Source organism: Lissotriton vulgaris, chromosome 12, assembly GCF_964263255.1.
Source record: "Lissotriton vulgaris chromosome 12, aLisVul1.2, whole genome shotgun sequence".
Classification (NCBI taxonomy): Eukaryota; Metazoa; Chordata; class Amphibia; order Caudata; family Salamandridae; genus Lissotriton; species Lissotriton vulgaris.
Window position 1 is genome coordinate 762,865,272 of NC_141700.1, and position 21,090 is coordinate 762,886,361.

At 45.2% G+C, this 21,090-nt stretch overlaps 1 protein-coding gene across 1 annotated transcript in view; it reads right to left on the bottom strand.

Moving 5' to 3' along the window:
• Positions 1-21,090, bottom strand: part of LOC147678618 (protein mono-ADP-ribosyltransferase TIPARP-like) — a 68,445-nt gene that overhangs the window by 14,080 nt on the left and 33,275 nt on the right. The window contains exon 3 of the mRNA XM_086946075.1: positions 1,677-1,839. Coding sequence (XP_086802201.1) covers positions 1,677-1,839 — 163 coding nt within the window. The remainder of the gene's footprint in view (positions 1-1,676; positions 1,840-21,090) is intronic.

Consider the following 21,090-nt stretch of genomic DNA (forward strand, 5'->3'; position numbering starts at 1 on the left):
GAGCTCCTGCTGCAGCTGTACAGGGAGCAGGCCGGGCGTGCAGAAGGGAAGGAAATACCTTCCACAGCTGCACCTTAAAATGGATAACGTGCTTTTATAAGTGCTTCTGTAGAAGTGCAGCCAGAGAAAAGAGCATGATGCCAGGTGTAACATGGATTTAAAAACATGAATTATGGTGGCACAGGAAAGCGCCATTAAAACAAAGTCAACAGTGTACCACCAATCTGATCGAAATCTAACTTTACTGTTGTTATTTTGTGATCACCTATAATCCTTCTACTGGTTGGGAAATAGGAAAACATTTAGAGGTTTTTACCTAGGTACTTCAGGAAAAAGAAACGATTCTGAGAAGACAGAATTGTAAGGCAGCAAAAGCACAGAATTGCGGGGATTTTTTGTCTTTGATGCACTTTCACCTGAATACATAATCACCCGAAGAAACTGCCGGGGTTGTACACGTGCAGAAAGGGTATGCCCGGCTGCCCACAGTAACCCCCACCTCGTGGCCGTGTTGATTAAGAAACCATTTGATTTTGCTGCATAAAGTAAACTTCCTCATAGAAAACCAATGAATCCTCAGGGGTCAAATGTTTTAGGGCCTGTGGGAGCTCACAACCACTCACACCCCTCCCATAGGTTAGCAGCTCTATGTTCCACATATGTGAGGAGTTGAAGGTCCATGTGCCGCTGTGGAGCCCCCTGATCACGGAACCCACAAACCTACGCCTTCCGGGCGCTGCTGCGAGAGCTGGACCCAAAATGAATGGCTACTTGGTGTGATGGCGGCTGGAGGACGGAGGCTTGTCCCAGTGGTGCACAATGGGTATAGGAGAGACTTTGAGAGGCTGTCTCCCAGGGATTAGATGTATGCTGCCTTCTTGGGGAAGCATTTCTAGTTCTCCTGCTGCCAAATATGTGTCTGAAGCAAAGAAGGATTCTCAGCTATGACCTGATCCATGGCAGTACCCAACGCTTGCTTGCAATGGCCGCCTGGATCTAGTCTATTTGAACATTCAAAGGAGACCGGTACAGGAGTGGCATAGTCAACACCTGGGAAGAGATGTGAAGGGTGTTGAGAGGCTCTGCCCTGGATCACCTGCCACCCCCAAAAGCAAAATAAAGCTTCTCATTGAATACAATAATATATTTATTTTATGCCGATGCAATACACTCAATATCCATTATTCCCTCTTTCTTATAGAATCGCCTTCGCTACTCTGTGGATCTTATTTTCTTTTGTTTCCCTTTGGTATTCGTAAAATAATCTCTAGGATGAACTGTTCCTTAGGCCAATTCTCCAAATTGCGGGCTGTGCAGAGGGTGCAGGGCACCGGCTCTTCTGGCAGAACTGCCTACTCCCTTCCCCATAATTGCAAGACGGCCATTATTAGAGAAAGACATTTTTCATCAATATTTTGTTTGCACAAAGGTATTTCTTATGCAAAATATCACATATCGCCCTCAAGCCCTGGCGGCTCTCCGAAGGGGGTGCCTAGTGTTAGCCCGACATGGCTTAGCAGCTCTTGGACACAAACGCTGTGTTGTGCAACTAACTGGCGATGAAACGCAATATAAGTGGCACCACTTGAATATTAACTGCTAGGTTTCTCTGCGTTCAAGGATTTTTTTCACAGAAAATAATGTGGTAAAGAATACGGTATTACAGCATCTCTTACCGGGGAGCATTCGAGCCACTCCAAGGCTTCCTTGTAGTAGTACTTGTAGACCGTGTGGAAGGAGACGCTGGGATCCGCAGAGGTGCTCAGGCGCCGCACTCGGTTGAAGTCACTGCTGTACCAGACCAGCATAGAGTGCAGATCAATGACGAATCTTAGGCCCCTATGGAAAAAGCACATGTCATCAGAGACCTCCAGGAGTATGGGGACCAGCCACAGAAATAGAACAGCCTTTCTAAATGCAAGAGGTAGGGGAAACCATCCCAATCTGAGCACATGTATTCCTACACTTTTAACCCCTCCCATGCTCATGACGAGCTCAGCTGGTCATGAGCCACAGTTGCGCTGTGCTCATGACGATCTGAGCTCGTCATGACCCGCCCGGCGCTCCCACGCGGGGATAATTCCCCTGCTGTGCTGAGCGTTCTAAAGAAATGGGCGTGGTCATGACGAGCTCAGCTCGTCATGAGCACAGCGCAACCATGCTGCATGAGCACCGGGGCGCTGTGCGCGCCCTCCCCCACCCCCCAGCACAGTGTGGGAATTACCCCCGCGGCCAAGGGTTTAATGCAACTACAGAGCATTGTAGAATGCAACAATGGTAGATAGAGTAGGAAAGTTGACTTCTTGCAAGACCTTGATACTGGGACCACTGTTGGGCCTAATTTTAGACAAAGCTTTTCAGTTATGTGTTGGAGGAATCTCTCTTAAGCTGAGAAATGGTCGAAGGTTGTGAATCGGAGGACACCACTGCTACAGATATGAAACGTTTCCTTCTCTAACGTGGACAGTGGTGTCTGAGTCACACGTTTAAAATATGCATTCCTCACCCATGGAGAATAACCTCAACCTATCAATATTTATTTATGGTTTGGAACTCAACTAAGGTCCACATTAGAAATAAAAAAAATACATCCCTTATAAATATTTACACAGTCACTATTGCGACAACAATAAAACAATCAAAAAAAAACACAACATAAGAAATGAAAATGGGACATATAACTGCATAATTAGAATTTACAATTCATTTCAACTCAATAATAAAGTTGAACTGTGCCAATCTACTCGACTGAGGACCACATAGGAAATATAAAAGTACATCCTTTAAAGCATTTACGCATTCATTATTAAAACACTACAGAAATCTAAAAATACACGTTAAGTCCAAATGGGACGTATAAATGCATGATTCAAATTTACAATTCACTGCAACTCAATATTAAAGTGCTAATTGCACACAAAAGAGAATCAAAAACAATCCCAAGTAAAGTGCAAATGAAATGTATAACTGCCTGATTAGAGTTACAAAGCAATCGTATTCAGTAACAAAGAACCGAAGAGCAAAAATGCACATACATGCAAAAATTAAAACATAGTTACAAAAATATTTTAGAAAGTAAAAGCAATATGCGCAAACCATTTCAGTTGGGGGCGAATAGACATTGACGAGCCTCAACTGCGGAATATATTTTATACTGAAAGAAAATCGGTCTCAAAAAGTGACGACGTGTACATTTCAAATTTGGGCACATGAAAACCACCAGATTTAAATCTTGAATATGCTTAAAAGAAAATTCACAAAGGTTTTGCTCCTTCGATATCCCCTACCATATACCTGTGATCTCACGCAGAGGAAGCAGGTTTAGCCTAAAAAGCAAAATATTTCCATGTACACCATGGGGAAGGGTTCGAGTAAGGTAGGGTCGAGGATTTTTACATACACTATTTTCTAAAACAACCATATTCCCCTTATACCATGCGCAAAGCAAAATGTCCTTTTTGATGCTTACTCTATGCAAAGATTTTTTAGTAAGCTTTTAGAAAAAGATTTTGGAAGAGGGGAATGCTTATTTATAAAGAACTCCAACATCTACATTGATTTTACAAAAGAGGCATAAAAACACTTCTCTCTCATAATATCGAAAAAGTTATGCTTAATGTGTCTCCAATTGACCCCATTTCACTCCCAAGCAGGCAGTTCCTCAGTACTGCTGTCATAACAAGCATCAACAGTAGAGATAACCCAAATTTGAGCCGAAGAGCAAATGGGAAAACAAGAGAATACAGATTTGACCCAAACCCGCCCCTCCGCTATGTCGAAAAAGGTCCAGTGTCGCATGTCCATCACTTCACAGGCATAGCTCAATGTAGACAGGATTTTTGCCAAATAAACCGACCGCACATGTGCAAAGTGCCTTATCCCACAACTCGTATACAATCTATTGATGGTAGCAGCTTTGGAGAGTGCCTTACTTTTACAATGGTTTATGGTCATTATTGCTACAATTACTGGGAAAATCCTATCCAAGGAAGCGTAAAATTGCACTCGTTCCATCTTGACATTCCCCAAAAAATAATTAACATTTTGCCTGACTCTGGCACAGTTCTTTCTGAAAGACAAAAAACTTTACTCTTGGAGATGTTTATTTTTAGGAAATGCTCTACTGCATAGCCTGCCAAGACGCTGAAACGACTTTGGAGTCCTTTCGGTGCAATATCCAACAGGACTACATCATCGGCATTTAAAAGACCGCATACATCCATGGAAAAGATTTTAGGGGGGAACCCTTTGCCTTTCCTACTCTGATGGGCAGATCGTAAATATAGAGCGAAAAGAGCAGCTGCGCCAACAGGCACCCCTGCTTCAGACCGTTCTGAGTCTCCACTCTCTTTGATAAGTCTAGATTCCCACCCATCAAAACCCGAGTCCTCGTGGAGGAGCGAAGAGCTATAATGAGCCTCAAAGGATGATCGGGAGTTCCAAGCAGAAGCAATATTCTCCACAGCGTCCCTCGGACTACCCTATCGAACGCTGTGGAGAAATCAATGAATGCAGAGTACACCGGCATGCCCCTCAGCTGGGGCGACTTTTCTAGGACTGTTTGTAAAGCGGCGGAGTTAATCAGGGATACCATAGTACTTTCGAAAGCCAGAGATGGAGTAGAATGCTTTTGGCAAATAATTTGCCAATCGCATCCATAAAGGTAATTTGCCTATAACTGCCAGGGGAAGACTGCAAGCCATTTTTTTTGTTAACAGGGTGACTACAACGCTTCCCTTCTAGGAAGGCGGAACATTGAGCGAAAAGAAGCAATGATAAAATAGCCAACATAAGAATGAAGCGGATAGGAAGACCTCCGGCTTGACGATTGCTATTTCATCAGGTCCCATGGTACCAGAAGTTCTTGCACCTTTGATGAATCCCACGATCTCCTTACCAGAAGGTGGACCATATAAAGCAAAGTAAACTGCATCAACTCTTACGACAGGCGAGTCACGGCATGAATCCCACGATCTCCTTACCAGAAGGTGGACCATATAAAGCAAGGAAATCAGCATCAACTCTTACGACAGGCGAGTCACGGCGCCATGAGTTATATCCATTTAACTCAGAAAAATATACGGTCTAATTGTCTCCCGATAGCAGAATCACTTGAGCTGTAACTCTAGAGTCATAATATTGAGCGATTAGAGGCCAGTACTTTGAGGGTTTTAAAATGGCTGCCTCCCTCAGATTTATCCACTTCCTGTCCTCTTCATTTATTGGTTGAGTCACTTTCAATCTAACTCTTATGCTCGAGGCGATAAATGTCACCCTGTCTTGGAATTGTAAAGGAAATAAATTGCTTCCTCAATAGGTTTATTTCCTGATTGGTCCTGTTAGGTGGTGTAGGTCCTTTGTTTTCACTTTAACAGGAGAGGAGGGAAATCAACTGCAAACAGAAACGAAACATTGATGTGACATCACCAGATAATCAATGAAAGATTTACCAGGGGAGAATGAAAAGTGTAAGAAGCAGGTGAATCTTGGGGAAACCTCCCATTCAGGAAAATTAAATGATGCAATCTCATGTTATCTAGGAATAATAGACCCGCCTGTCTGTTCGGACCCTTTCCGGGGGAGCACCGCTTCAGGAACAGACCAAGCGTCATCCATTTTTGTATTATTAAAGATCATACATGCTGCATTAGATACCTTGACATTAAAGTCTTCTACGACAAATACAAGGGGACAGTCCTCCGACTGATGTTACTTACAAATGCAAACATGAAACAGACTAGACATTCCTGCGACTTGCCCAGGGGAATACACAAATTAACTAACAATTAAGCTACAGCCCTCCTTTCTCTTTGAACATAGCCAACTTTAAACAAAGATATAGGTTTGAACAAATATTTTTTGCCTCTAATTGATATTGCTTTTGAGTACGCCGCTTTGGCAGACGGTTTCGCTCTACAGGAAAAAAGTAAATAATTCTCATCCACAAAAATCGGAGCAGGCCCGCGTTTCCACCAAACATAAGATCAAGGGATTAAGATGCATTACATGGCTCAACTTCGAATCAGCTTGTTTACCTTACTCAGGGGGGTACCTCTGCCAACACTGTATACTTGGTAATGTTACTTGCACCCTTCAATGTTCCTGCTACCCAACTCCATTTAGTTAACTTAGGCCCCTGCTCAGGCACCTGGTCACCCAATTATACTGACTCCGAAACCTTTATAACTCTCCTCCCTTTGCCTCTGCCTACCGAGACAGTGAGATCCTTATCCTGAGTCCTGGAACTTTTCCCGGATCTTCAACTCAGGACTATTACAGTTCAACTCTGCCCTGGACACGACACACAATACATCAATTCCCCTTTTCAAGAAGTAATCAACATTCTCCAAGATTAGCATTAAGATCATCTTACAGCCAAATGTTACTCTAGAACTGGGCAGCAAGCCAGAAAAATATAAACATTTTCAATATCGCTGCTGGTTACCAGTCTTAAGGACTCATTTTACCAATTTTCATATAGCTACTAGAAACCTTCTCAGCAACAAATATGTTGAGACATTTTGGAGTAGCACGGCATAGTTTTCTGCTGAGAAGAAGTCTGGCAGAAAGCATGAGGGGAAGGTTTGTCCAACTCGGGGAGAGTTGGGGGGCTATTATGACGGCAGTCGTAAGGCCTCTGACCTCAGGTCGGAAAGCGTGCGTTTTCCTGTGCAGCCTCCGGTTGGTGGCCAAGGTGGCACCTAGGGTGCCCCTCAGTTAATCCCTGCATCCCCCAGGCAGGATCCTTGAGGTGCCTGCCACGAGGTTGCCACGAGGTGCAGGAATTAACACTTCCTCACATTTCTCCATAGTCGCATGTACTACGGCCAGTTTATGTCTGTAACACATGCTCCCATAGGGAAATTTCGGGGTGCGGTCACATCATAATGAGGTGGCCAGGACCGCCGATCGGAGGACGGTACTGTTTACGAGACGGTGTCGTCCGCCCGACATCCTAATAGGCCCCTTAGTGTTTAATGGAGTAGTGTTTGAGGGCAAGGTGAATGGGATTCAGTTTGTACTCAGTCACACCTTTTAAACTAGTGCTGGACAGGTGACCTTGCTAAAGTCATGTGGGTGATGTTTGAAAGCTCTGGTCTTCGGAGGGTTCTACAGCAGCGGTTCTTAACTTTTTGACTTCTCGGGACTTCCAAAGAATCATTAGTGGGATCCAGGGACCCCAATTGAGTGATTATTGGAAGCAGGAGATGCCTGGCCCAAGCAGTTTCAATGATTTTAACCACAAAACAATACACAAAAATACCAAAACACATATATACCAAACAAATGCTCAAATACTGAAATGTATTGTTTGATTTGTTATGAATTATAGAAAAAGAGTCCACATTTTCAATGTTGCTTCTATACTTGGTCATACTTTATTCATTTTAATTTATTAATTGTATTATCAATTTTGTAAAACTGTTGCAGATCCCTAGTAGGCCTTGCAGCCCCCCCAGGAGTCCTCAGACTGTAGGTTAAGAACCACTGTTCTTCAGCATTCCATCTAATTAAAAGCTTATAAAATAAGCGTTAGCAAGACTAATGGGTCTGGCATGCTTTAGATGTACATGCTCTTTATTGCATTGGTTCCATGCTATTGCATGATATTTTAGGATGCACTACCAGAAAAGAAACAGAGGCAAACCTTAATTTGTAGAACAACAACGAAAATACCAGGGCTCTCGTTAGGAGACTATTGGAGCGTGTACCACACATTGCCCCTGTTATGCGATGCGGTCAATGACAGTAACAACACAACTATTGGGCATTACACTCCTACAAGTGTGGCAATTCAGACTATTTCAGGATCCCAAAGCTATAATAATGGCGGAGGGTGACAGGGGGACAGGTAATAGTAATGTTTAACGCATATAGAATTATTAATGAACTGTTGTTTTGGCCACTTTTAAATTAACCAGACAGAGCCATAGTGTGACAGACTGTCACAAGCGCCAGTTTTTGGCAAATTAAGTGCTGAGCACCAAAAACCTCCAGCTAAAATAGCATAAAAGCGCCCATAAGCACACATGGGTGAGCAAGTGTGCCGAAGGGTGAGCACATGTAACGAAGGTGAGCACGTGCACTCACTCTTCCTCCCTCCCCCCCCCCATGCAGACACAGGTTGGGTACATGAAAGGATTCAAGGCTGTGACATTGAACAGAAGGATGAATGGATGGTTGATGATTGGGTGCAAGCAATGCTGGATGTGTGGAATACTCTGCTGGGCTGAGAAAATGTGAATGACACTTTCTTCACAGAATGACTACAGGAGCTAACAAAAAACAAGCCAATGACAGAAGTGGCCTGACCCAAAATCCCTCTCTGATCTATGTCAAAAGCCCTGGCTGCACCAGACCTAAAATGGATCTACTTTTAGGGCAGGCAAAGTTGTTGGCGTTATAAATGACAATGTCATTTCCCTATCTTAATTTTTTTTTTTGTGGTTTGGCAAAATAGTCAATATTTGCTTGTGCAATATATACTTGAGAACATACATGCCTATTTACATATTTACAGACATGCATACATATATGGGGATATTGCTACGCCTTAAACTAAAAACTGGAAACGTCGAACACTTGCGGCATTCCATCGCTGTATTATTTTCTGTAGTGTATGTGATCTAGGTGCTTTTTATGGTATACTACATCAGATGTGTGCAAAGTTTCAAATATACCAACTGACATAGTGGGTCATTTTGAACCTTTAAAACAAAAAATAACCCATCAACAAGTAGACAGTTGATGGAACCAGTACCAGGAAACTAACATTTGACCGGATTTACAGAACACAAATTTTCAAAATCTGCTCAGCGTGAGCCATTTATTGGGCTTGCTGTATGTTGGCATGTTGCCTTGTTCGTTCTAGCTGTATCCGATTTTGAGCACTTCAGTGTAATAGCCGACCGTCAGACAACAGAGCTATCATCTTTACATTGAAATATTGTTCATAATAAAACAAGAAGTCTACATTTTAATGCCTATATTAGTTATGTTAGAAACCAGGTTTAAGGGTTTCATAGTTTTAAAATCGTAAATCATAAAATGTTTGTAGATGAGCACAGTTAATTAATCTTTATATTTACTCTGATGGCGCTATACAAACTGATTTGTCTCTAGGCGCCGATGCTAAAAGGAGAAATGATTCTAGGCCATAACCATCACTCCTGCGGGAAAGTTCTCATCAGAGCTGCTGTACTTGCACCAGGATGCACCTCTCAGAATATACTTTTTATGTGCGTCACACATTGTACAGGGGATGCAGCGCCCGGTCACGACGACACGGCTCACCCACTTGCTTCAATTACACAAATTTACTATATGTGCTTTTCTCTTTCCCTGCTGGGTGACTTTCCACAAAAGGGTCATTTTTGGTGCATCATTCCTGTAATATCCTTTTCTCGTCATGCTACATCAAGCGCTCTCTCAGTGTCTCCATATTAAGTGTTATTGAGCGAGTGTTATTTTGAAACCATCACAGACCTAAGAAGGCCTTTTTAAACATTTGTCTAAAACGATTAAAATCAGGAGCCAGTAAATTAGAGTACTAAAGATAAATGTTTTTCAAGAATAAAACTGACCTTCTTATGAAACAGCAGCATATGAAGCAAGTGATATTGTGTATTTTATAAATTTTTTATATAAATCTTTTTATTTCAAGAACCAACAAGCAGATACATTCACCACAAATGAGTATACCACCCTTTCTCCTGATTATAGCTTTAATATTCTTGACACTCCTTACAGTCCTACTTGCAAGTTGTTCCTCCATCCTCAATCTATCTCTCCTGCATTTCCTCCACCCTCCTCTGAAGCTCTGGCGCCGTACATGGGTTGCCTCTAAAGTCATTCGATTTACTCCAGACCTTCCCCTATTTGCAGGGGTATCCTCTACTGGTATACATTGCCTTCTCCGCCACCATACACCAGTCCATATCCCTCTTCCAGTCTCCCAGGGAGGGAGTCGCATCAGATCCCCAAGGATGGACTATATTCCTTTTGGCGATCATCAGTGCTAGAGTCACCCCTATTTGGTCTCCACTTCCCAAATCTGTTGTCTCCCACACATTTAGGAGACGCCATTTTGCCAAACCTAGCAACGCACTCCTATTCACTTCATATAAACATTGAATTATTTTCGATCGGTATTCTTGTATTTTGGGGCAGGCCCATATTATATGGAAGAATATACCCTCCACTCTACAGCCCCTACGTCAGAAAGCTTCAGTTAGTTTCCCCATCTTTACCAAAGTGGTGCATGAAATGAAGGCCCTATGGAGTATTTTGCACCAGGCGAAACCGGGCTATGATCGCAACCTCCCAGGGGGAGGCCAGTGCCTCCTGCCACTCCTCATCTTGCAAATCAGGGGTGTCTTTTTCCCATTTCACTTTTAAGTGTGTTAAAGTATCTGGTGCATGATTTATTCGTTTTTTAGAGGTTAGTGAGGTCGCCTTTTTGGTTATATACTCTTCCAATAATCAGTTTTCGAGCGAGAATGACTCTGTAAGAGGGACCCCTTTTGGGAGGGTTGCCTGTAGGGCGCAACAGAGTCGTAGATAGCGGAACGCCTAGGCGGGGGCCAAGTTGTAGTCTTTCTGTAAATGGTCTCTTCCTCCGTCCCCTCCACACGTATCTCACTGTTGAGACACCCAGCGGGTCCCACTTGTCAAAACCCTGTCTCTCTTTCAAGGAGTTGAGATTCCCCCAGAGGAGTCACTTGTGTGATTTGATATTGTGTATTTTTAAAGGTGGGGAGCACAGATAAACAATCTTTTTTTAAATGAGAAGTTGCTTCAAAACTTTCTCAATGTGCACTCATTGCAAATGTTCGGAGTAACCAGCAGAGGATACATGGTTTATGTTCTTTCAAATGCCTGATCTACAGTAACAGAGAATGTGAAAGCAGCCAGCATGCATTCACAACAGCCTCTCCCCGTGCTTTTCTGTAGCCTCCTACCTGCTGGCCTCAGCGCCCGCTCTCCGGTGTTGTGGAATATGGCTGCACAGCAGCCGTGCCCACTTCAGGAGAGTTGAACCTTGGCTTTACAAGGCAGAAGCTGCTTCGAGCCACTGCTAGGAATGTGCCCATCGCTGTGGGTATGGAGACACTCTGAAAGAGTCTGAATAAAGTGCTCAACTGTTCCGTTTGAATGCACGGGTACGAATAATAATAATGAAGTTCCTGAAGGTTGCACATGAGCACTTTCCGAGTTGCACAACTTCAAACAAGCGGTCACTAATTAACCCCTTCCTTGCGGCCGCGATTCCCCTGGTGTGCTGTAAACAGCACGAACAGGGGCGGGCCGTGACGAACCCCAGCCTTCATCAGCACACGAGCACCGTAGTGCATGACGGCTGGGGTTCGTCATCAGCATGGAAGGGGTTAAAGCAGCCGATGTCTGCAGTGCGTGGAGTGGGAGGGTACAGAAAAGGCTGGCGGGTTGTGCGTAATGAAGGAGGGGGGAAGGTAATGGAGGAGAAGGGCAGTGATTAAAGATGTAAAGAAAGGGTGATGGAGGAGAGAATGACTACGTGCTCTACATGAAACACTGCTAAAGACGTTATAAAGCGCGGCAGCAGTCACGCCGATGATGATGAAAATGTACTCCTTTGAAAATGCAAACGTGGCGTCCCTGAAGCAGGCGCCGTGCTGATACACAAGCCCAAGGCAGACCTAAAAAAATAATAGTGCACAAAGGAATTTAAATTGAAAAAGTGTAAAACCACATGTAGCAGGGGCAGTCTGCTGGGAGGGTCTGACACGCTAAAAGGCAGGGCCGATTAAGCATGACCACCACACACAAGCAGGCATTTATGAAGGGCAGGGACAGGAATGAATAGAAAAGATGGGAGGGAAAGGATGTGGCCTTAGGGCTAGAGCTGCCGACTGAAGCTGGGGAACCAGGTTCGAGCCTCGGCGTAGGCCCAGCATCCTGTGATTCTGGGCAAATCACTTAATCTCGCTGCACCTACCAAAAAATGAATGTGTCCTTGTGTAACGTAACTGCTGCTGATGTAAAGCGCTCCAATTCCTTCAGGTCGATTTTGCGCTATATAAATAAGCAACAACAAAAAAGCAACAGTCAAGATCACAGCATGCATCGCAGATCAGCATGTGCGCTGCACAAGCGTATCCTAAAGAAAACGGTAAATAGGAGCCCTGCTCTCTGGCCATTGGACTGACTGCATTGCTTCAGGTACTTTTCAGCTAGGGACCAAAACTTAAAGCAAGAAAGTTCCAGCTGTTGGGTTTCCCGCATTCTACAAGGTGACCAAGCATCCAGGATTTGTTGGGCTAATTCGGTGCTTTTGCCAAATGTCTCACTAAATTTCAGAACATTTAGCACGTTCCAACTTTGACAGAGGGTGGACTGAACAGAGAGGGGGGCGAATATGTCCCAGGGCAGAACTGGCTTGGTTTCCTTCGTCATTACAAAACTACAGTCCTACTTCTCTGTCTGTAGAATGTCCCAGGCTTTGGTTTCCAAGATCTGGTCACGCTAGCAAGCCAGCCTCGACACGCCACACGCTGTGTTCACAGCCTTGTGGAGTGCAGTAAAATATGACGACTTTGACGATTTCCCCATTCACCGTGAGTGCGCGAGAATGGAATGAGTCAGGCCCTGAGCCCGAACCAAAAATGACAACATCTGCCTTCATGTCGGTTATGCAAAGTCACAGAAAGTCAGCTGAGCGCAGGCACGCCTCCCGGGCAGGGAGGGGGCCTGCAGCGCCGCTTCCATCCTGTCCCACACGAACATTTTGTACCTAGAGAGAACCGCTGGAGCACGCGCTTGCCAGCCCACTCTTGGAAACGTGTCCCTGCCAGCCCGAAGCCTTGAGATCCAGAGAAAGAACCCGGCGGGCGGCGCAAACCACCGGTGAAGGGGGGGTGGAGGCACGGCTTCCCTCTTTTTTTGGGTCAATCAGGGTGAGGAGAAGGATTCTTGGCACTCAACGAGGGTGAAGCCAAGTCCCAATCAGGGATCTGGTTATATTTATAGCCGCATCCTCCTGCAGGACAACAATTAAAGTGCTTGGATTCGCAGCCACCCCCGCGTCATTTGAACTTTACCATTCTCGTCCTCTGCGAGGAGGCAGGGCTGTCTGTGTGTTAAAGAGAATAAATAGTGCGCTATGTACTGGTGAGACCGCACACCGGTGTTCACAAGGAGATTTTATTAAACAAAGCCATACATGTCAAAAGACCCGATTCAGGCGGGAGACGACCGATTTTTCAAGCCAAAAATGGCTTTATTTCAGCTGCCTTCCGCCTGAAATAGCATTTTCTACAATAGAAGTCAGTGGGAAATGTTCATTCTCCCGATTTTTAATTTTGAATCTCCCACGTCCCTGTCCTAAAATGTTGGCATGTATGAAAAGCAGGTACAGTGGAAGATACTAAAGGGATTTTTTTTAATACAAACGATGACATCATCCGTTTTCCAACCAAATAATCAGTGTAAAGAACAGGTGCTTGTCTGCACAGGCAGCGTAAAAAAGCAGAAAACATTTTCACCAGAAGACATCCTACAATTTCTAAATCCAATGGTAGGGCCGAGTTTTAGCTTGAAACCATAGCGGACAGACAGCATTCCCCGACAATGAACGCACCCGGAGGCCCACTTCCGGGTAAGGAAGGCCTCTGGGGAGCACTTCCGGTACATTAAAAGCCACGGGGAGCACTTCCGGGCAGGACTGGATGGAGTCACACAATGCCAGTGCTAAGGAAACATCCGACCTCGGAGGTCGTGCTGGAACTAGTAACAAGAGTTTCCACATTGTTTCTCAGAATAATGCGTGTCTGGCAGAAGTTTCTGTTACAGAATTACAAAAAGCCCCAGTGACCCTGCTGTGTTTATCCTCCTTCCGACGGCCAGTTAATGCCTAGCCTTCAACACCAACAAGGGAGGGAGGAAGTGCTGGGGAGGGGTGAGAAACAGGTCAGAAGAAGGACGGGGAGCGAGGGCAAGAAGGGAGCCTGAAGGAGGAGGGGACGGAGCTGGGGCAGAAGAGAGCAGAGACCTCAAGTCTCACCCTTTGTGCGTGAGTCTCACGCTCAGAGTTCAAGTGGATCTCTCAGACACATTAGGCGAAATGTAAAACTATTACCAGGGATAGAACATAGACTCTAAAAACAACTCATTTTAGAGCTCTGCTGCGACCTGTGAAGCTCCAGGAAGCCATCAAGTTACAGAGAGAGCCATGCCAGAAGCCCCCTTTAGATGATGGAAAGTTAGATTTGGAAACCTCATACTAAGCAAGGTATTGGCGTCACTTTCTTTACTACCTATATTTAGATCTTCTCTTTCCATTTCCTCCCAAACCTTGTAATAGTCTGGCATGCTCCTATACCTACAAAACTATTAAATAAAGAAGGTCCGAAGAAGAAGAGACCAAAAGAAAAGAGTAACAGAGAAACTAAATAAATGTAAATTGGCAGTAGGGATGGGAAGCAAAGGCATTCTGTCCTGCTCTCCGCTGTGCAGCTCAGCTTGGGAACCAAGAAGGAACTCAGGACACGTCACTCCCCTCCTATAGTAAATATCTTTGTAGTGATATACAATAAGCCTTCTGTTTTCTCGAGTTAAGTGTTTCTGTGCCAGTCATGACCCCCCATAAGCAGTTAATATATACAGAGCTTCATTTTTTCTCAATGAGACACTCATAAGCTAACTTCATGACTAAGATTTTAATACTCGTTCCACTTTTTAGGTCTCGCCTAGACGAAAGCAAAAGCGAAGCTTTTGCTGTCTATGCGAGACAACTTATGTTGCCGCTTTTCTGGGAATATTGTGGACATCAGACTGTGACGAGCCTGTCCTCCTGGAGATTGCAGCTCGTGAGCGCGCACGTCGCGTCGCCCTGCCTGCTATTCGCATTCACACAAAGGCTCCCGCACGCATGCGCACATACACACACTCCATACACACACACGCACCCCCCTTTAACAGACACACGCGCAGACAGACACACGCACGCACAGACACACTACAACAGACACACGCGCACACCCCACCCCCACTCACCTCTCTCGGACAGTCTCTTCTCTCTCGCGCTGCGATGGGGGCGGGACTTCCGGTTGGGGCCGCGCTGCGATTGGCCGGCTGCCCAACCGCTTCCGGGTCGTCGCAGGCAGCGCGGCGGCAACTTGTTGTAATAGCAATGGTCTGAGAAGGACAGTGGCACATTTGTGTATGTTTTACTTCAAGGTGGTCGGTTCCGGAGGCACAGTAGCCTTGTAGCAGCATGACCATTAGGAATTACACTCATTCTTGTTTTTTCTTAAAATTCATTTTTCCCGGCCCGGCCACGCGGCCAATGCTTGTTTTGTAAATTTATGCACTCAGGCACCGCTTTCCCTCCCACAGCACCTAAACACCGCATCCATGCTTGGGGCCGCAGAGAGGAATTCCCTCCCACCTCTCCCCCGCTGCTTCCTGCATCATTTCCCACAAGCCGACCGTAACAGATTCCTAGCCCGCCACTAACCGATGTTCCGGAGCGGAAGCGCTGCAGAGCTCTAGGCGCTATGCACCCGTTGGCACTTGCAAACTCTGAGCTAGACAATGTACCAGAAGTGGTTTTCTTGGCGCTTACTTGGCAACCCATGTAAAACATGCGTGTCTTTTGTGCTATTACTAGCGAGGAGTGAACTGAAGGTTTCTTTACAGGTCGGGTCGGTGCTCTCAGCTGTGCCAGCCTTTCATATAGGCAGTGTGTGGCCTTATACAGCGCCCGTGCTCCGGGAGAATGGCAGCACTGCCACGGCTCAGTATCCTGCTCCCCAAGCTCCAAGCACACACGCATCCATGCTTGGGGTCGGAAGAAGGAATTCCCTCCCACCTCTCCCCGCTGCTTCCTGCATCATTTCCCACAAGCCGACCTTAACGGATTCTTAACTGAACTGTACCAGCTGTGCTGACGACCCTGGCACCCTGTGACCCTCTGCATCTCAGCGGCAGTGTAAAGCCTTGTTGGTTCTAGTGTGTGCTAAGACTGCAAGATGTCTATTTCGAGGCTCTATCCTGCGTCAGATGCATTACCAAAACACAGCAATATAACTCCCGATGCATTTAATTACTGGTTTGTAATTGCAATTAAAGTTTACAGAGCTGTGAGAGACAATAGGTATTGAGCACAGCCAGCAGTAATGCTACCTACAACCCCTGCACCGGGTTCAGCTATTATTCCCATGGAATGTGAATCCTGCTAAGAGGAAAGAAATCACCCGACAGCAGAGCGGCGTCACTTTGCTCTGTTAAGAGGCAATGCTGGCTGACTGCTTCCGACAGGCACGAGCATCAGTTCGAGCTGTCGGCTTTAATCACTTCCTCGGATCCTGAGGGGCAGAGAGAGCAGAGTGCAGAGCAAGTTAACACGCTTACTCTTATTAACTCTGTCGTTTGCACTGTAATGTGCTCCTAGAAATACGCTTGTCAGATGAACAAGGTCTATTTTATTAAATGCAGCATTCTGTGGCTACAGGTCGGTGATGTGAAACCGATGTGTGATGTCTCTGAGCACAAGATGTGGAATGCTGCATCTCAAACCCAGCCTGTGCAGTGAATCTGCCCATCAGACTAACTGGGGGAGTGACCCCAAGAACAACCAGCATTTGCAATGCAATAGGTCTCTCATTTAGGAGACTTTGAGCTATTGGCAATGTAAATGACAATGCCTTTTATTTGTTTTAAAAACCTATATAAAAGGCATTGCCATTTACAATGCCAATAGCTCAAACTCTCCTAAATGCGAGACCTATTGCATTGCAAATGCTTGTTTCTTTTAGAAGTCTACTTCTAGGTTCCAAAACGTTTCCTAATGAACGATTATGTAACTATCTTTTGCTGCTGAATTAAGTATAGAAGTGTGTTAAAGGCAAAAAAGCATAAAGGCTTGAATTTTAATTATCACTGTAGAATTTTTGAACACACGACTACGTCAGATTAAATTGGGCTTTGTCTATGCAATCACTTGCACACGATCAGAGTATTGTTTGGTAAAGTGCCCTTTGTTGATTTTAACCCAAGATCATGTGCACTATTTTAGAAGTCACCACTCTGAAGATAATGTGATGGAATCAGTGTCAACAATATATGTTAGAAAGGCCTGTTTTCACATGGTATGCCACTGCACATTTTTATCACAGAATATTGAGGGCTGAAGCCTGAAACATATACAGCGCCGGGACACCTCCTCGTGAGGTAGTTGTTCGTGCTATACAAAATTCTGTATTATTATTATTATTATTACTTGTCTATTATTTTAGAACAAATGACTTCCACTGCCACAAGCATAGGCAAAGCCTTTTCCTTGTGTATATATTTAGGCCATCCCAGGCACTGAAGCGGACTCGTTTTTAGGCTGCTGTGCACATGTGATCAAAAGACACAGAATTGATGGACGGTATGCAGAACAAATCAAAACATTCACCCCCCCCAGTCAAGAGATCTGGGCTAAATCCATCATTTCTTTGCTCACCATGCCACCCCAGTTTAGACCTGGCCATATGCAAATCAGTCTTGACCCTGTGCTTCATGGCAACAGTCCAACCCGAACTGCCAGGCCAGGTCCTTCTAGGACCGGAAACAAGCATCCTAGGACCGGTTTCGGGGTTTATCCCCTCTTCAGCCAGGATAGCTTGATTCCAGTGGCACAGTGAGCCCAGGACCCACATCTGGGCATACCTGGTGCAATTGAAATCAAAAGACACACATTTGATGGATGGAATACAGAACAAATTAAACATTCAAACCCCAGTCAAGAGATCTGGGTTAAATCTATCATTCCTTTGCTCACCATGCCAAGTTTAGACCTGGCCATGTGCAAATCGTGGAATCCTCCAGATTAAAATTTTTCAAATCGTGATGGAAAAAAAAAGGCAGTGCAGTCATTGTGTTTTACAGAAGTAGCAATCTGGGCAAAGAGAGCAGAGGGAGAGATCATAGGAGACACTAAAAGGGAAAGAAAATTGAAGTTTGGTCTCCAAATGTGGAAGACAAGTTTATAAAAAAAAGAAAGCACTGCCCATGGAATCCTGTATTCCATACACAGTCTTAAAGGTCCTGCTGGCGTTTTTTGCACCAAGCTAAAAATAGGCAGAGCTCTGGTAGCCTTTTTTGCAGTTGCATTATGATTGTTACAGATCTTAATTCGTGTAGACGAACATTAGTCAACAATGTTATAAATGAACTCCAGGCACAAGTTTCGCCGTCCTGTCGAGGGCACGGGTGTCGCTCTAGGTGGGCACGGCCTGCGCAGGCACAAAGAGCCCATGCCGGCAGCTGATGTCGGCTTCAGTCTCAGGGACACCGCTCAGCTTACACTTCCCTCTGTGAATCCTCCAGCTGGCAGGAGGCCCAACTACAGAGTCACTGCTCAGAACAATACCAGCCATTCAGCCACACGAAGCTGCACTGCCTTATGTGGAACTAGTGATCCAGGGAGAAGCTGGGATATGGTTCATGTTTCATAGGTTGGTCTTAGAATGTTTCTCTGCTCTATTATGCTGGCTCGTTTGTTAACGCAGGAGAGCGGGCTGGTAACACACACTGGTGTTGGGTGTAACGCTGTGTGGCAGTGATAAGGCTAAGAGAAGACGCTTCTGTTCATACTAACGGGATAATCTGTCTCTCGCCATTAATGAGGCAAGAGTACGATAGGGGGCCGCGGTTGGTAAGGCAAGAGCACAGTGGCAGTACATGGTACCTGTGTTAAATCAATGAGAACTAGTCTATCAAGACGTGATATGAGACTCAAAGCTGTATGTGGTTCGTGATATGAAGAAAATTATTTTTTCTTTTTATGAAGCCCTCACTCACCAACCTAGTTGGTGGCATGCTTCATCATCGGGCCCAGCTGGTAACACTGAATGTGCAACACATTTCTCGATCTACACACAATAGTGAGAATAGATAACACTTTTCATATACATTTCTAAATCCTGAAGAAAGCCAGTTAACACTAAAGGCCTGGCTGAAACATGTAGACCACCCACTGGATGCAGGAGTCCCCTAATACTACTACACCTACATCCATTGCCTTGCTTATACTACTGCCAGAGGCCCAAACATTGAAGATAATTCCTTTGGGTAATGGGACCACTGGACAGTTTTTAAACTTCACTTTCACGTCACTATCACTGCACACTCAGTAAATATACCTGCTCCACTGTAACACAGGTGTTGTAGCACACCCGGGACATTCAGTGTCACCAGGTGGGCCCAATGATGAAGCATGCCACCAACTAGGTTGGTGGGTGCGGGCTTCATAAAAAAGAAAAAAAAATGACTTTTCTTTTTATCACTAACAACATACAGCTTTGAGTCTCATATCACGTCTGGATAGACTAGCTCTCATTGATTTAACATATTAACCCAGGGGAAAAGGACTAGCTCTCTAATCCTCACTCTCCCTTTGATACTTAATAAGTATATGGTACTTACCATGCTGGATGGACAAGAGCACAATGTTATCTCTTGGTACCAACCACGGTTGGTGAGGCAAGAGCGTGCTTGAAGTCCAGTCCAGAGTACCCATCAGGGTTGGCAAGAGCGCAGTAGTACATGGTACTTACCACAGTTGTTAAGGCAAGAGCGCATTAGCATACATGGCTGCCACCATGCTCGATGGGCAAGAGTACAAGGTTAGCTTATGGTACCAACCAAGGTTGGTGAGGCAAAAGCATGCTTTTAGTCCACTGTACCCATCAGGGTTTGTAAGGCAAGAGCACAGTGGTAGTACTTGGGTGCTCCTACCATGATGGATGGGCAAGAACACCATGTTAGCCCCTGGTGCCAACCACGCTGGTGAGGCAAGAGCAAGATTGCAGCCTACGTACGGTACCCATCAGGATTGGTGAGGCAAGAGCGTAACAGCACGCGAAATATAACAGAAAATACCACCTCTTGATCTGTGCATAGGTGCCACACAATGGGAAATACTGACTTTTTGGGGGACAACTGGACAGATTAGTGCAAGTACATTTTTAGTTTCACCAACATAGGTAAAAAAAACACTGGTGCCTTACTGGCAATGCAGAGGACGTCACCCTCAAATAGAGCCCCCTTGTTCCCACGGCTGGCCACTGGCCGGACAACTAAACTAGCCATCCATCATTATCATCTTCACAATTTTCTAAGCTAAAAATTTTGTTATTTTTGCTTTTTTTCGCCAAAGTAAAATATAAATCAACTCCAATGCAAGTTGGAAAATTACTTTCCCGTGATTTTTAATTTTTTTTTTATGTGTTGCCAAGGATGTATAGAGCTCTCAAATTAACAGCGCCTTACAATGTAATGTGGAAGTGAAACTAACAGGCCACGCTGACCTGATCACGCCGACTCCAAAAGAATGTGGTTCCTGGGATGCTAGGGGCAGGATGAAAAGCAGGTACTGGGGGACCACCTAAAAGGAAGTATAAAAGGGGCCAGTTTGGGGGATCCGCGCACTCGAAAACGCTAGCAGATCTGTAGCTGAAACTATAGGGAACATGTAGGCAATACCATGACCACCACTGCTGGTACATACCACTCAAAGGGACCCCACTAAGGGCAGGGCTCGAGTCGGGGATGCACGCAGAAACACGGCGTCCCCCCACTGTTTTCACAGGGAGGACGCCGTCCCCCCTGCCAAGAAGCTGGGCCCCACAGAAATAAGCTGAACGTGTCCCGGTGTAATTTTCAGACACCTGGACACATTCAGGACGTGACGTCATTTGCATATTGTCAGCCCCCCACACTAGGACTTGTGCCCTGACTAAGGGGAAGGTGTTACAGTCTCCAGATACAGAGTGATTGATACATTACATAATAAAAATGTGGAGGAAATTATGGCCTCAAGCATTTAAAATACATTTGATGTATATATATATATATATATATATATATATATATATATATTCCCTCCCTCTCTCCCTCCCTCGGATCAGGACACGCAAAGGCATGTGCGAGCAAGTGTGGGCTTGCTGATGCTGGGAGCCACCGCGTGTACAGCGAGATCTGAGGCACGTGGGGCAGAGGGGCAGGGCGTTCATAGGCGTCAACAAGTGCATTTCCTGGAAAGAAAAATATCTGCACATTCAG